The 16,322-nt window shown below is 41.2% G+C and overlaps 1 gene segment (V, D, J or C); it reads right to left on the reverse strand.

Moving 5' to 3' along the window:
• Positions 1-543: 543 nt before the first annotated feature.
• The window catches only part of LOC122468135, a 55,652-nt gene continuing 39,873 nt past the window's right edge, over positions 544-16,322 (reverse strand). Inside the window, 1 exon segment of the V gene segment in view lies at positions 544-1,061. Coding sequence covers positions 544-1,061 — 518 coding nt within the window.

Consider the following 16,322-nt stretch of genomic DNA (forward strand, 5'->3'; position numbering starts at 1 on the left):
TCTGCCTGGGCACCACCCATTCCATTAAGTTTGTGAATAGAATCTGATGCAGATGGGGGACGAATTCCCTCATTTTTACTTCCCATGTGCTCGTTTAAACTGGAATATTGGTCTCCTCTGGCCCTTTTTCTGAGAGTCACATCATCAGCTCTCCACGTTCTGAGACTAGACACTAGTCAGAATCAGACAAGAATTACATCACTGGTTTTCCTGGGTCTTCAGCTTGTGACAGTAGATCATGGGACTTCTCAACGTATTTAGTTATGGAAACCAATGACCTTTGGGTTGTGTTCCTCAGGGGAATCTTGACTAATACATGGAGATTGTTTGTCTCTCCTTTAGAGTAATTGAATAAAGGTGTAGCTCATTTTAAGTCCTGAGTAGCAAAGGGCTATGAAGAAAGTGTCACATTGTTTGACTGGGACAAGGGCTGGGTGAGGATAAGGAGTAGCTGTGGGATCCTGTGGTCCTGGCTGCACAGGGAGCGCATCTGGGAATCCTGTAAAGGTGCAGCTGTTGTGCCTCAGGAAATCTGTAATTCACTCATGTTGAGGGACCGGAGTAAGCAAGTGCAAACTGTGTCTTTGTGCATGAAAGCCCCAGACCCTGAGAGGAAACCTGCCTGTAACCTCCATCTGCACCTGCGCCTGGGAACACAAAGGAGAATTGTGCATAATGTGTGCCCCCTGGTGGTGCTGATCCCCTCCAGGAGGGAGGTTTTTGTCTGGGCTCCCAGTGAGGTCCCCTCACTGTGTCTTTCGTACAGTAATATGTGGCCGTGTCCTCGGTCTTGAGGCTGTTCATCTGCAGATACAGCGTGTTCTTGGCGTTGTCTCTGGAGATGGTGAATCGGCCCTTCACGGAGTCTGCGTAGTATGTGCTACTTCCATCAGTATTAATATATGCGACCCACTGCAGTCCCTTTCCTGGAGCCTGGCGGACCCAGTTCATGTAGTAGCTACTGAAGGTGAATCCAGAGGCCACACAGGTGAGTCTCAGGGACCCCCCAGGCTTCACCAGGTCCCCCCCAGACTCCACCAGCTGCACGTCACACTGGACACCTGCAGACACAAGACATGTTGGTCAGGAAACTGTCACACATCCACTGTTTCACTCATACCCATTCACAGACTCAGTGTCCCTCGTTCACCATGAATTACCTTTTAAAAGAGCAACCAGGAAAACCCAGCCCAGCACAAACTCCATGGTGAGGTGTGTGTGTTCTGTGCTGATCACAGAATGGGAACACCTGGGACTCCTGGGGCTGGGGCTCCTCTCCCAGCTGCAAGGTCGGGCTGGGTTGGTTTTATCAGCAGAGAAAGGGCCCCATTTGCATGTCCTCTGACATATATATCAAGCTCCAGACTTAGATTTGATTCTGTAAAAGTGAATGACAGGGTTAGGGACGCACTTCTACATTAGTTTGTGTGGATGGTGGTGTGACAATATGAAGAATTCTTCTTTTTTTCAGTTTTGGATTTTTACCTTTATTAATGGAGGCTTCGGCATAATCTTTAAGAAACATTTACCTCAGCATGATCACGCATTATTTTCTCTTAAAATATTTTAATTTTTTATTATTAATTAGTATTTATTTTTAGTTTTAAAAATTAACATCCAAATGAGTTAGCATATAGTGCAACAATGATTTCAGGAGTAGATTCCTTAGTGCCCCTTACCAGTTTAGCCCATCCCCCCTCCCACAACTCCTCCAGTAGCCCTCTGTTTGTTCTCCATATTTATGAGTCTCTTATGCTCTGTCCCCTCCATGTTTTCATATTATTTTTGTTTCCCTTCCCTTATGTTCATCTGTTTTGTCTCTTAAAGTCCTCATGTGAGTGAACTCATACGATTTTTGAATTTCCTGACTCATTTCACTTAGCATAATACCCTGTAGTTCCATCCACATAGTTGCAAATGGCAAGATTTCACTCTTTTTGTTTGCCGAGTAATACTCCATTGTATATATTTACCCCTTCTTCTTTATCCATTCATCCATCGATGGACATTTGGCTCTTTCCATACTTTGGCTATTGTTTATAGTGCTGCTATAAACATGGGGGTGCATGTGTCCCTTTGAAACAGAACACCTGTGTCCCGTGGATAAATGCATAGTAGTGCAACTTCTGGGTCATAGGGTAGTTCTATTTTTAGTTTTTTGAGGAATCTCCATACAGTTTTCCAGAGTGGCTACACCAACTTGCATTGCCTCCCAGAATGCAAAAGAGATCTTCTCTCTGCATCCTTGCCAACATCTGTTGTTGCCTGAGTTGTTAAGGTAGCCATTCTGACAGGTGTCAGGTGGTATCTCATTAGGGTTTTGATTGGTATTTTCATGATGATGAGTGATGTGGAGCATTTTTTCATGTGTCGGTTGGCCATCTGGATGTCTTCTTTGGAGAAGTGTCTATTCATGTCTTTTTCCCATTTCTTCACTGGATTGTGTTTGGGTGTTGAGTTCGATAAATTCTTTATAGATTTTGGATACTAACTTTATGTGAGATGTCATTTGCAAATATCTTCTCCCATTCTGTCAGTTGAATTTTAGCTTTGCTGATTGTTGCCTTCACTATGCAGAAGATTTTTATTTTGATGAGGTCCCAGTAGTTCATTTTTGCTTTTGTTTTCCTTGCCTCTGGGGACGTGTTGAGTAGGAAGTTGGTGCGGCCAAGACCAAAGATGTTTTTGCCTGCTTTCTCCTCGAGGATTGTTTTTTTAATTTTTTTCAACGTTTATTTATTTTTGGGACAGAGAGAGACAGAGCATGAACGGGGGAGGGGCAGAGAGAGAGGGAGACGCAAAAACGGAAACAGCTCCAGGCTCTGAGCAATCAGCCCAGAGCCTGACGCGGGGCTCGAACTCCCGGACCACGAGATCATGACCTGGCTAAAGTCGGACGCTTAACCAACTGCGCCACCCAGGCGCCCCTCTCCTCAAGGATTTTGATGGCTTCCTGACTTACATTGAGGTCTTTCATCCATTTTGTGTTTATTTTTGTGTATGGTGTAAGAAAGTGGTCCAGGTTCATTCTTCTGCATGTCGCTGTCCAGTTTTCCCAGGACCACTTGCTGAAGACACTGTCTTTATTCCATTGAATAGTCTTTCCTGCTTTGTCAAAGATTAGTTGGCCATACATTTGTGGGTCCATTTCTGGATTTCGTATTCTGTTCCATTGATCTGAGTGTCTGTTCTTGTTTTTTTTTTTTAAATTTTTTTTGGCATTTATTTATTACTTTTCAGAGACAGAGACAGAGCATGAGCAGGGGAGAGTCAGGGAGAGAGGAAGACACAGAATTCCAAGCAGGCTTCAGGCTCTGAGCTGTCAGCACACAGCCTGATGTGGGACTCTAACTCACGAACTGCCAGATTGTGACCTGAGTCAAAGTCGGATCCTTAACAGACTGATCCACTCAGATGCCCCTGAGTGTCTGTTCTTGTGCCAGTACCATACTGTCTTGATGATTACAGCTTTGAAGTAAAGCTTGAAGTCTGGGATTGTGATGCCTCCTGCTTTGGATTTCTTTTTCAAGATTTCTTTGGCTTCGGTGGCTTTTCTGGTTCCATACAAATTTTAGGATTATTTTTTCTAGCTCTGTGAAGAATGCTGGTGTCACTTTGATCGGGATTGCATTGAATATGTAGATTGCTTTCGGTACTATTGGCATTTTAACAATATTTGTTCTTCCTATTCAGGAGCATGGAATCTTTTTCCATATTTTGTCTTCTTCAATTTCTTTTATAAGATTTCTCTAGTTTTCAGTGTAAAGATTTTTCACCTCTTTGGTTAGATTTATTCCTGGGTATTTTATGGTTTTTGGTGCTACTGTAAATGGGATAGATTCCTTGATTTCTCTTTCTGTTGCTTCATTGTTGGTGTATAGGAATGCAACCAATTTCTCTGCATTGATTTTATATCCTGCCACTTGGCTGAATTCATGAATCAATTCTAGCAGTTTTTTGGTGGGGTCTTTTGGGTTTTCCATATAGACTATCATGTCATCTGTGAAGAGTGAAAGTTTGACCGCCTCCTGGCCGATTTGGATGCCTTTTATTTCTTTGTGTTGTCTGATTGCAGAGGCTAAGACTTCCAATACTGTTGAGTAACAGTGGCGAGAGTGGACATCCCTGTCTTGTTCCTGACCTTAGGGAGAAAGCTCTCAGTTTTTCCCCATTGGGTATGATATTAGCATTGGGTCGTTCATAGATGGCTTTTATGATCTCGAGGTATGGTCCTTCTATCCCTGCTTTCTGGAGGGATTTTATCAAGAAAGGATGTTGTATTTTGTCAAATGCTTTCTCTGCATCTATGGAGAGGATCATATGGTTCCTGTCCTTTATTTTATCAATGTGATGAATCACGTTATTTGTTTTACAGATATTGAGCCAGCCCTGCATCCCAGGTATAAATCCCACTTGGCCGTGGTGAAGAATTTTTTTAATGTATTATTGTTTCTGGTTGGATAATTTCTTGTTGAGGATTTTTGCATCCATGTTCATCAGGGAAATTGGTGTATAGTTCTCTTTTTAAGTGTTGTCTGTGTCTGTTTTTGGAATCGAGGTAATGCTGGCTTCATAGAAAGAGTTTGGAAGTTTTCCTTCCGTTTCTATTTTTTGGAACAGTTTCAAGAGAATAGGTGTTAACTCTTCTTAAATGTTTGGTAGAATTCCCCTGGAAAGCCATCTGGTCCTGGACTGTTGTCTTTTGGCAGATTTTTGATTACTAATTCGATTTCCTTACTGGTTATGGGTCTGTTCAAATTTTCTATTTCTTCCTGTTTCAGTTTTGGTAGTGTATATGTTTCTTGGAATTTGTCCATTTCTTCCAGATTGCCCATTTTATTGGTATATAATTGCGCATAACTTTATATTATTACTGTCTTTTTTTTCTGTTGTGTTGGTTGTGATCTCTCCTCTGTCAATTTTGATTTTATTCATTTGGGTCCTTTCCTTTTTCTTTTTCATCAAACTGGATAGTGGTTTATCAATTTTGTTAATTCTTTCAAAGCACCAGCTTTTAGTTTCATTGATCTGTTCTACTGTGTTTTGGTTTCGATAGCACTAATTTCTGCTCTAATATTTAGTATTTCCTGCCTTCTGCTGGTTTTGGGTTTTATTTGCTGTTCCTTTTCCAGCTCTTTAGTCATAAGGTTAGGTTGTGTATCTGAGATCTTTCTTCCTTCTTTAGGAAGGCCTGGATTGCTATATACTTTCCTCTTATGACTGCCTTTGCTGCATCCTAGAGGTTTGCATTGTGGTGTTATCATTTTCATTGACTTCCATATACTTTTTAATTTCTTTGTTAACTGCTTGGTTAGCCCATTCATTCTTTAGTAGGTTCTTCAGTCTCTAATTATTTGTTACCTTTCCAAATTTTTTCTTGTGGTTGATTTTGAGTTCATGGCATTGTGGTCTGAAAATATGCATGGTATGATCTCGATCTTTTTGTACTTACTTAGGGCTGATTTGTGTCCCTGTATATGGTCTATTCTGGAGAAAGTTCCATGCGCACTGGAGAAGAGTGCATATTCTGTAGCTTTAGGATGAAATGTTCTGAATATATTTGTTAAGTCCTTCTGGTCCAGTGTGTCATTCAAAGCCATTGTTTTCTTGTTGATTTTTTGATCAGGTGATCTGTTCATTATTGTGAGTGGGGTGTTGAAGTCTCCTACTATTATGGTATTCTTATCGATGAGTTTATGTTTGTGATTAATTGATTTCTATATTTGGGTGCTCTCACATTTGGTGCATAAATGTTTACAATCGTTAGGTCTTCTTGGTGGATAGACCCTTTGATTATGAATGATGTAATGCCATTATGCATCTCTGGATGCAGTCTTTATTTTAAAGTCTAGATTGTCTGATATCAATATGGCTACTCTGGCTTTCTTTTGTTGAACATTAGCATGATAGATGGTTCTCCATCCCCTTATTTTCAATCTTAGGCGTCTTTAGGTCTAAAGTGGGTCTCTTGTAAAAAGCATGTAGATGGATCTTGTTTTCTTCTCCTTTCTGTTACCCTGTCTTTTGATTGGGGCATTGAGTCCATTGACGTTTGGAGTGAGTACTGAAAGATATGAGTTTATTGCTATTATGATGCTTGTAGAGTTGGAGTTTATGGTGGTATTCTTTGGTCTTTCTAATCTTTGTTGATTTTGGTATTTATTTATTTATACAGATATATTTTCATCTTTTCTCCCCTCAGAGATTCCCGCTTAAAATTTCTTGCAGGGCTGGTTTAGTGGTCACAAACTCGTTTAATTTTTGTTTGTATGGGAATCTTTTTATCTCGCCTTCTATTTTGAATGATAGCCTTGCTGGGTACAGAATTCTTGGTTGCATATTTTTCTGATTTAGCACACTGAATACGTCCCGCCACTCCTTTCTGGTCTGCCAAGTTTCTGTGGATAGGTCTGCTAAACCTGATCTGTCTTCCCTTGTAAGTTATGGACTTTGTTTCCCTGTTGGTTTTATGATTCTCTCCTTGCCTGAGTACTTTGTCAATTTGACTATGATGTGCCTTGTTGATGGTCGGTTTTAGTGGAATCTAATGGGAGTCCTCCGTGTTTCCTGGATTTTGATGTCTCTGTCTTTGCCCAGGTTAGAAAAGATTTCTGCTCTGATTTGCTCACATAACCCTTCCACCCCTATTTCTCTCTTCCACTTCTGGGACCCCTATGATTTTCATGTTTTTCCTTTTTAATGAGTCACTGATTTCTCTAATTCTTAAATCTTGCTCTTTTGCCTTAATCTCTCTCTTTTTTCTGCTTCATTATTCTCTATAAGGTTGTCCTCTATAACGCTGATTCTCTGTTCTGCCTCATACATCCATGCCACCGCTGCATCCATCCATGATTGCAGCTCAGTTATAGCATTTTAAATTTCATTTTGGCTATTTTTTACTTATTTTATCCTGCAGAAAGAGATTCTAATCTATTTTTGACTGCAGCTAGTATTCTTATTATTGTGATTCTAAATTCTGGTTCAGATATCTTGCTTATATCTGTGTTGGTTAAATCCCTGGCTGTCATTTCTTCGTGGTCTTTCTTTTGGGGTGAATTCCTTCATTTTGTCATTTTGAAGGGAGAAAAGGAATTAATGAGGTCGCAAAATTGAAATAAAAAGATAAAATTACAAAAATATTAAAATTAAAAATTAAACACACACAAGCAAATTGAATGGAATATGCTAGATCCTAGGTGTGTTTTGTTCTGGATGTTGAAATTGGTTTGACAGAGAAAAATTGGGAGGGGGAGAAAATAAAGGAAATAATTTGAGAATTTGAAAAAATGAATACACAGAAGTAGACCGAAATGAGACGGTGGGAGTAAAATATAGTTTGGAAAAATATAAAGAAAAGTAAAGAACATAATAGAGAAAATAAAGAAAAATATTTTTAATAAAAATTAAAAATAAATGATTTTTTCTTTTTCTGTATTCTAGAAAAAAGAGAGGAAACGAAAAAGAGAAAAAAGATAAAAAAATTAAAAAAATTAAATCATTTGAAAATTCAAAAAGTGAATACACCATAGTAGACTACCATAAAATGATGGAAGTAAAATAGAATTTGAGAAAATTTACATAAAAGCAATCAATATAGTAAAAAAATTAAGGGAAAATATTTTTAATAGAAATTGAAAGTAAAATGAAGTTTTTCTCATTTTGCATTCCAGAAAAACTACAGAAACGAAGAAGAGAAAAAAGAAAAAGAAAGAAAAAATTAAAAGGAAATTGTTTGGAAATTTGAAAACGGGAATACACTGAGTAGAGTAAAATAAAATGATGGAAGTAAAATAGAATTTGAAAAAAAATACAGAAATGTAAAAAATATAGTAATAAAAATTAAAGAAAATATTTTTAATAACAATTGATAATAAAAATAATTTTTTCTGTTTCTACATTCAAGAAAAAGAAAAGTGTAAAAGAGAAAAAGAAAGAAAATTGACTAGATGAATCGGCTAACAGATTGAAGTAGGACTGAAATTACTTCCTTATCCCCTAGATGTCAGTCTATGTAGCTCTTTATAGTCCATAAGGTAAGTGGCAGTGAGACTTGTGTGCCTGAAGAGCACTGTTGGCCCAGTTGGGTGGGGCTCAGTGTAATGGCCCTGCTGTCCACTAGATGGTGATTTTAGGATCCTGGGGTGGATTGTTGCCGTGCTTGTAGTTGCGAATGCACATGCGCGGGAGAGGTGAAAATGGCGCCACCCAGGTACCCAGTCTGTTCTCCTGGATCAGCAATCACGCACCCATCCTCTGTCTTCAGCCCTTGTCCACTCCCCGCTCTTTCACTCTCTGTGACCAGGCCCCAGGCCGCACCTCTCTCCCAAGTTTTGTCACAGATGCGGCTGTTTTCCCTGGTCCCTTATGTCCAAAGGACCGCAGCTTTGACCTGATCTGCCCCTCTTTGGTAGGGTCTCACCTAGCAATGGCCGAGCAATGGCCGAATATTGGCTGCACCTAGGAACGCTTGCTGGATCCTGTTGTTGTCGGTGCCCCGAGACTTTGGCCAGGTGCCAGCCCACCCCAGAAAAAGTTCGCGAGAGAGTGTAGCAGCAGCGTTTCATGGATTATGGAAAATCACAACACACGTCTGGCACCAGGCTTCACCCTAAACGACTTTATTCCAGCACCAGCAAATGTGGCCGTTCCTGGGGTCTGCTGGGACCAGATGGCTTTGGCAGTCTCCTCCAAATGTCCTTCCAGCAGTGGAACTGCCTTTCCCTGTGTGGTCTTAGAACATCCCGGACCCCACTCTGTTCCTGGGATTCTCCCTTCCCACCAGAGCACCTCCAGGTATCGAGCTGTGGAGTTGCAGCCTTTGCTCTCCCCTTGTTTATAGTCTTAGTGGAATTTACATACTCTCCTTTCTCCTTTCTCCCTTTTTAGTTTAGTCTCTGTGGCTGTTTCCAATTTTCCACGTTCTGTCCAGCTGCTTTTGGGGAGGGGTGCTTTTCCTGTATTCTCACCCACTCCCCAGGCTCTGTCCTCTCTCCACCCGCAAATGCACATCCCTTCCCGCAACTTCTCACTCCCAAAGGTCACCTCTCCGTGCCACGTTCTTGTTGAATTCTGTGGTTCAGGTTGTGCAGATTGTTGTGTTAATCCTCAATCAGTTTTCTAGGTGTGTAGGATGGTTTAGTGTTGGTCTGGCTGTATTTCATGGACGCGAGACACACAAAAATCTTCCATGTTGTTCTGCCATCTTGTCTCCTCCCCCAAGACTGCCTGATTTTCATTTGAACATTTGAGGATATCATGCCACTCCCTTCTTTCCTGCAGGTTTCTGTGGACACTGCTGCCATAATCTTTTATCTCCCCATATTCATTAGCAAACTCTTTTGTCCTCATGTTTATAGGTTTTTGTAATCTGTGTATTTTGTGAATTTTACTATGTTATGTCTCAGAGTCAGCCTGCTTTTTTTTTTCTTAATTTTAATGGGAGTTCTCTGTGACTCATAGGTGCGGACGTCTGTTTCCTTCACCATTTAGTGGAAATTTTCCACTCTAATGCACTCAGACAAAACTTCTCTCCTTTTTTCTCCCTCTCTTCTTCTTCTGGGACTCCTTTGAAAAGAATTTTATTACACTTTATGGAGTTGCTGATTCCCTAAGTATACGTTTGTGATGCAATGTTTTAATTTTCCTCTTCTTTCCTGCTTCATTTCTCACAAAATTTTATCTTCCATGTCACTTACTCATTCATCTGCTTCTTTCTGCCTTGAGTTCATTATATCCAATCAGGTTCACATCTCGGTTACAGCATTTTAAAAATTTCAGCCTGACTGGGTTTTAGGTCTTTTCATCTGTAGTCAGGGTATTCTCATGTCTTCTAGGCTTTCTCAAGCATAGCTAGTATCCGTATGATAGTTTTTAAAAGTTCAGTTTCCTTATGATAGGTATTAAATTCTGTTTGAGGCTTATTATTTATATGTGTTTTAATTATATCCCTGGCAATGTCATTTATGGTTGTTTTTTTTTTTTTGGAATGAATTCCTCCATCACTCTGTATGTCCATGTCTCTGCTTTCTTAAGTGTTTTAGGAAAATCCTGTTATGTTTTCTGCTTCTAGAGTAGTGTCTTTTTTGAGAAATGTTTACATACTGTTGATAACCTGACATTCTGGAAGCATTTCTTGCATGTGCTGTGTGCACTGTGCTGTCATGTATTGGCTGCTCTGTCCCCCAGATCATTCCTCTGCAGAGTTCTCCTTGCCTCCAGGGGAGATTTTTTCAACTTTGTCCATAGTGTTGTGAGTTTTAACTAGGTGAGTTTGGTCTCCTTATTAAAAGAGGCTAATTCCTATTTCCCCTAGAGGTGAAGGTATGCCTCACTATATGGTCAGTAGACTTGGTGCCTGTGAGGGTATATGGTGGTCTTTGGAATGAGGGGTGCAATGGTGGTCTGGGTCTAGTCACTCTTTCCCTAGTAAGGAAGCACCTGAGGAAGGAAAGGTGGGTATAGCTTGGTGACAGTGGCTCAGTATCTACTGGGGTGTTTTGCTGCTCACTGAATTCTGTCCATGATAATTGGTGGGAGGAAATATTGGCATCAACTCCTTCTCTCGTCCCTGCAGTTGGAGTTTCCAGCCACCCCTGTTCAGGAAGCCCTCACAAAAAGAGAGTAATCTGTACTCATGGGTCCCAGGCTTCCTTCAGAACCCAGCCTTCACCCTGCCTTTGTCCAATCCATTTTCACACCTGGCAGCTCAAAGCTCTTATGTTTTATCTCAGGAGCTCTAGCTGGGTGTGAGTACACCAAATTGTATGAACTCAATGCGACAGGGACCCCACTGATCCTCTGGGACAGTGTCTTGCTGTGATGTGGTTAGAGCTGGTTATCCCAGAAGGGCAGTTGCATGAACACTAGGAGCTTGGAGTTCATGGTGAGGAAGGAACAAGAAGGGAGCGTTCAGTTAGTTGCTCTCAGCAGAGGCTCCTATGCTAATGACCAGGGCAGTGCAATGGTGCCTGTCAGCTCTCCTGCCCCATGAGAGGCAATGTCCTGTCTCCCAAATGCACTCCAAGAAGGTAACTGTCTCACCCGATATGACCCAGGGGATCCTCAAACCGCAGCAGTCCCTATGGGCCTCAGGGCTCCTTCTTTACAGAAACACTACTATGCCCACCAGGGTCCACCCCAGTGATGGCATGGACTTCAAAATCTTCAGTTTTTGAACTTGACATTTACCGCAGGTTGACTTGTCATGATTACCTTTATGTGTCATTGTGACTGCATCATGGGTGTCCAGATTCACGACTGTTTCTGTGTATGTCTGTGATGAGTTTCCAGAAGAGATTGGCATTTCCATCCATGGTTTCTTTATGCCTGGGCATCACCCATTCCATCATAGTTCTGAGTAGAATCCGATGCAGAGGGAGGAAGAATTCCCTCATTTTTACTTCCCATGTGCTTGTTTGAACTGGAACATTGGTCTCCTCCTTCCCTTGTTCTTAGAGTTACATCATCGGTTCTGCAGGTTCTGAGACTAGACACTAGTTCAGAATCAGGCGAGAATTATACCACTGGTTTTCCTGGCTCCCCAACTTGTGACAGTAGATCATGGGACTTCTCAACATATTTTGTCATGGAAACCAATGTGCTTTGGGTTCTGTTGCTCGAGGGAATCCTGACTAATATATGGAGATGATTTATCTCTTGTTTAGAGGGAATTGAATAAAGCTGTAGCTCATTTAAAGTCCTGAGTAGCAACGTTCCATGAAGGAAGTGTCATGTTGTTTGATTGGGACAAGAGCTGGGTGAAGATAATGGGGAGCTGTGGGAGCTTGTGGTCCTGGCTGCACAGGGAGTGCATCTGGGACTCATGTAAATGTTCAGCTATTGTGCCTCAGGAAATCTGTAATTCACTCCTGTTGAGGGACAGGAGTAAGCAATGCAAACAACTGTGTCTCTGTCCATGTTAGGGTAGTTTTCCTATGAAAACAATGATCTAATTCACACAGCTAATAGGTAAACACAAAATCCTGTGTCCAGAGAGACTCCCTGGAGAAACTGCTGTGTGGACAGGAAGCCCCAGACCCTGACAGGAAACCTGCCTGTAACCTCCATCTACACCTGCTCCTGGCAACACAAAGCAGAATTGTGCATAGTGTGTGCCCCCTGGTGGTGCTGATCCCCTCCTGCAGAGAGGTTTGTGTCTGGGCTCCCAGCAAGGTCCCCTCACCTTGTCTCTTGCACAGTAATATGTGGCCTTGTCCTCGCCCGCAGGTTGTTCATCTGCAGATACAGCGTGTTCTTGGAGTTCTCTGGAGATGGGGAATCGGCCCTTCATGGAGTCTGCGTAGCTTGTGCTACTTCCATCATCATAAATATATGCGAGCCAGTGCAGCCCCTTTCCTGGAGCCTGGAGAACCCAGCTCATTCCATAGCTACTGAAGGTGAATCCAGAGGCTACACAGGTGAGTCTCAGGGACCCCCCAGGCTGCACCAGGTCTCCTCCAGCCTCCACCAGCTGCACATCACACTGGACACCTGCAGACACAAGACATCTTGGTCAGGAAACTGTCACACATCTATTGGTCTCACTCATATCCACTCACATACTCAGTGTCTCTCGTTCACCATGAATTACCTCTTAAAAGATTAACCAGAGGGGCGCCTGGGTGGCTCAGTCGGTTGAGCGTCCGAATTCGGCCCAGGTCATGATCTCACGTCTGTGAGTTCGAGCCCCGCGTCGGGCTCTGTGCTGACAGCTCAGAGCCTGGAGCCTGTTTCAGATTCTGTGTCTCCCTCTCTCTCGGACCCTCCCGCATTCATGCTCTGTCTCTCTCTGTCTCAAAAATAAATAAACGTTAAAAAAAAAAGATTAACCAGAAACACCCAGCCAAACACAAACTCCATGGTGAGGTGTCTGTTATGTCCTGATCTAGAATGGGAACACCTGGGACTCCCGGGACTGGGGCTGCTCTCCCAGCTGCAGAGTCTGGGATGGGCTGGTTTTATCAGCAAAGAGAGGACCCCATTTGCATGTTCTCTGACATATATATCAAGTTCCAGTGTTAGCTTTGATTCTTTAAAAATGAACGACAGGGTTAGGGTGTGTTAGGTGCTGTGACAATATGAATAATTGTATTCAGTGAATACAGGTATATTTTCAGTCCTGTGTGCATTTTTACAGTTTTTTCATCAACATAGATCATTTTCACTCTACAAGTATTTTACATTCTTTTTGAAGTTTACCCAAAATACTTTATTCTGTATTTTCACTTGTATAATTTTGTTATTTATTTTGCATGTATTTTCATGCTGGTGTGTAGAATCACAGGTGGTTTATTTTTATTTATTTTCTTTGTTCATTTAGTGTCTGCTCTTTTCCTCATTAAAAAAAACTGATTCTAATATTTTTTGTGGTATCTCGAGGGTTTTGTTATGTTTAAGGTCAATGTCACCTGCAAACAACTAATTTTCCTTCCTCCTTACTGATTTAAGTGTCTTTTACTTTTTTTATTCCCTTTTTTTTCTGGTTACGTCTCTTCCAGTTGTAGGAGAAGAAAGCTTTTCCCTTCTTTTCTTCTGGGATTTAGCCAGTGTAAGGATTCAATTGACATAAGACATATCTACAGGAGAGAATAAATTTCATTTTATAAGTTCATGGCCTTCCTAATGATATGACACCCAGAGAAAGGGCAAAGCAGGTGGCACTTGTGTCTTTCAGAAACAAATCATTGGATTTGGCAAGAGTTAAGTTTGAGTTATTATGTTAGGCACCAATTAAGTAGGTTTGTTTGCATAGCCTTCTTGTCCCTGTGTTCCTTATTCTGGTGCTAACGATGGTTCTTCCCTCTTGGTACATGGGAGGGAGATTTATATCCTGCTGTCAAGGGATGATGGCGAGTCTGACTGTACTTGGACTATTTCTCAAGTGACTTTCACCCAAATAAGCAGTGTGACAAGATGACATAGTTTGAGGTGGCATATATATTCTTCACATTACCATGGGGAATGCTTATGTTAGGGGTGACCATCATTGCCTGGCTCCTGATTTTACAGGAAAGCCTTCAGCATTTTACCGTTCAATATGCTGTCAGGTGTGGGCTTTTCATAGTGGCCATGATCATGTGGAGGTAATTTCCTTCAGTTCCTTATTAATTGGGTTCTTCTTAAATGATGAACATATGTTGAATTTTGTCTAATGTTTTGATTCAATCATTCCCTCTGGTAATGGAGGACATCACATTTATGCATCTGTGTATGTTGAAGGGTCCTTGCTTCCTTGGAGTGAATCACACTGGATTATGTTGTATGATCCTCTCAATATTCTGTTGAATTCAGTAAGCTCAGATTTTGTGAAGGAATTTTGCATGTATGTTCATTGAGATAGTGACCTGTAGTTTCCCTTCTTGTGGTGTCTTTTATGGTTTTGGTGTGAAAACAATGCTGTCCTCACAAATTTCATTTGGGAGTGCTGTTTTTATCAGTGGTTTGTAATAGTTTGAGAAATATTGGCATTAATTCCTCTTTAAATACTTAGAAGTTTTAATAAAGCCATGGACTCCTATGCAGATTTTTTGGAGGGTGAGGTTTTAGATAGAGAAATCTTATTAATTTTTCTTTTGCTCATTTTGTATTTTTCCATGAAACAGTCTTGGTGGACTTCGTTATGGCATAAAATGTGTAATTTGTTCTTGGTGATCCAATTGTTGGCTTATATATAAAAACCTAAGAGTTTCTTTAATGATCCTTTTCATGTCTTTAGTTCAGTTATGTCTCCTCTTTCAATTCTGATTGCATTTGTTTGAGGCTTCCCTATTTCCCCAGGCTACCTATTTGTTTCAAATTTTACATACTTTTCCAAATACAAATTTTTATGTAATTTATTTGTTTTCTGTATTTGTGATAGTCTCTATGTTCTGTCTGCTTTATCTTTTTTTGTTATTTTTATGTTTATCTTGTTATGTCAACTCATTATGCCAATGAGTTTTTAAGGAATCTGAAAAATATACAATTCATATGAAAGCACACAACACATGGAAACAACAAAACAATCATGACGTCGAGAGAACCTGGAGACATCACACTTCTCTCTTTCTAAAGATATTGCAGAGGTACATTAACCACAACAGTGTGCTGCTGGCATCAAATGAGACATTTAGACCAGTGGAGCTCATTACAGAGCCCAGAAGTAGAAGTTTGCAGATGCAGTGAGCAAATCTTCCAGGAGATTTCCAACAATGCACAGTGGGGGTAGGATAGTGTCTCTTAAACATGGTGTTGACTAGGGGCACCTGTGTGGCTCGTTAAGTTAAGCATCCCACTTCCACTCAGGTCATGATCTCACGGTTTGTGGGTTTGAGCCTCACATCAGGCTCCTGCTGACACCTCAGGGCCTGGATTCTGTTTCTGCCTCTATCTCTGTGCCTCCCTACTCATGATCTGTGTCTCTCCCTCAAAAACAAAGTAAAAATTAAAAAATAGTATTGATATATACATGCAAAATAATAACATTTGACCATAACCTTGCTTCATACATATACGTCGACAGAAAAAAATCTCAAAATGGATGAAGGATAAAGAACACTTGAACCTAAATGCCTTCAAAGAAAACATGAAAGATAAAAATGATGACATTCACTTGAGAATGACTGATTTGATATAAAAGCAAAGTCACAGAGAACAAAGCAGGCAAGGGGGACTACACCACACTAGAAAAGGGGCAAGCAAATATTTGCAGAGCTGGAAGGCAGTCTATGGGAGGGTAGACATTACAATAAAAAATATTGAAAAGGAGTTAGTATCCACAATGCAGGAGGGACATTAAGATGTTCTCATTTCCCTGCCATCAGACCACACCTCAAGCTTTCCCCTTTCCCTAATGGAGACCCACCTCCATTCAAAGTGCTCCTCAGAGGATAAGTCTTAAAGATGTGCCCACTAGTGTCTGGGCCTCACATGCACAAGAGAATGGATTGCCCCCAGTGCAGAGCCTGTGCTCAGGGGGCCTGAGAAAGGAACTGCCCCCACCCATCAGTAGCCAGATGCCCTGTCTTGCTGCAGAGGGAGGACCTGACCCTGTGATAGACTCTATTACCGCAGGATGTTCTTGCTTTACCTCCTCACCGTGTAAGACCCCGATCTTGTGAGTAAAGAAAGAACAGAATTTGATTCAGAAGGCAAAGCTACTGATTTGTACAATGTCGGAACCATAAAGTCTTTTGTCATCTATTACCCCCCCCCAATCTTTTGTCCCTAACCGGGCTGCTGCTCATGCCTAAATTCCTGGTGATGAAGATGCATTACTGGAATGAACATCTTGATTTTCTTGTCAATGCCATTGCACTCTGATTCACTAGTTCTCTTTTCATGTA

The sequence above is a fragment of the Prionailurus bengalensis genome, chromosome B3 (assembly GCF_016509475.1).
Source record: "Prionailurus bengalensis isolate Pbe53 chromosome B3, Fcat_Pben_1.1_paternal_pri, whole genome shotgun sequence".
NCBI lineage: Eukaryota > Metazoa > Chordata > Mammalia > Carnivora > Felidae > Prionailurus > Prionailurus bengalensis.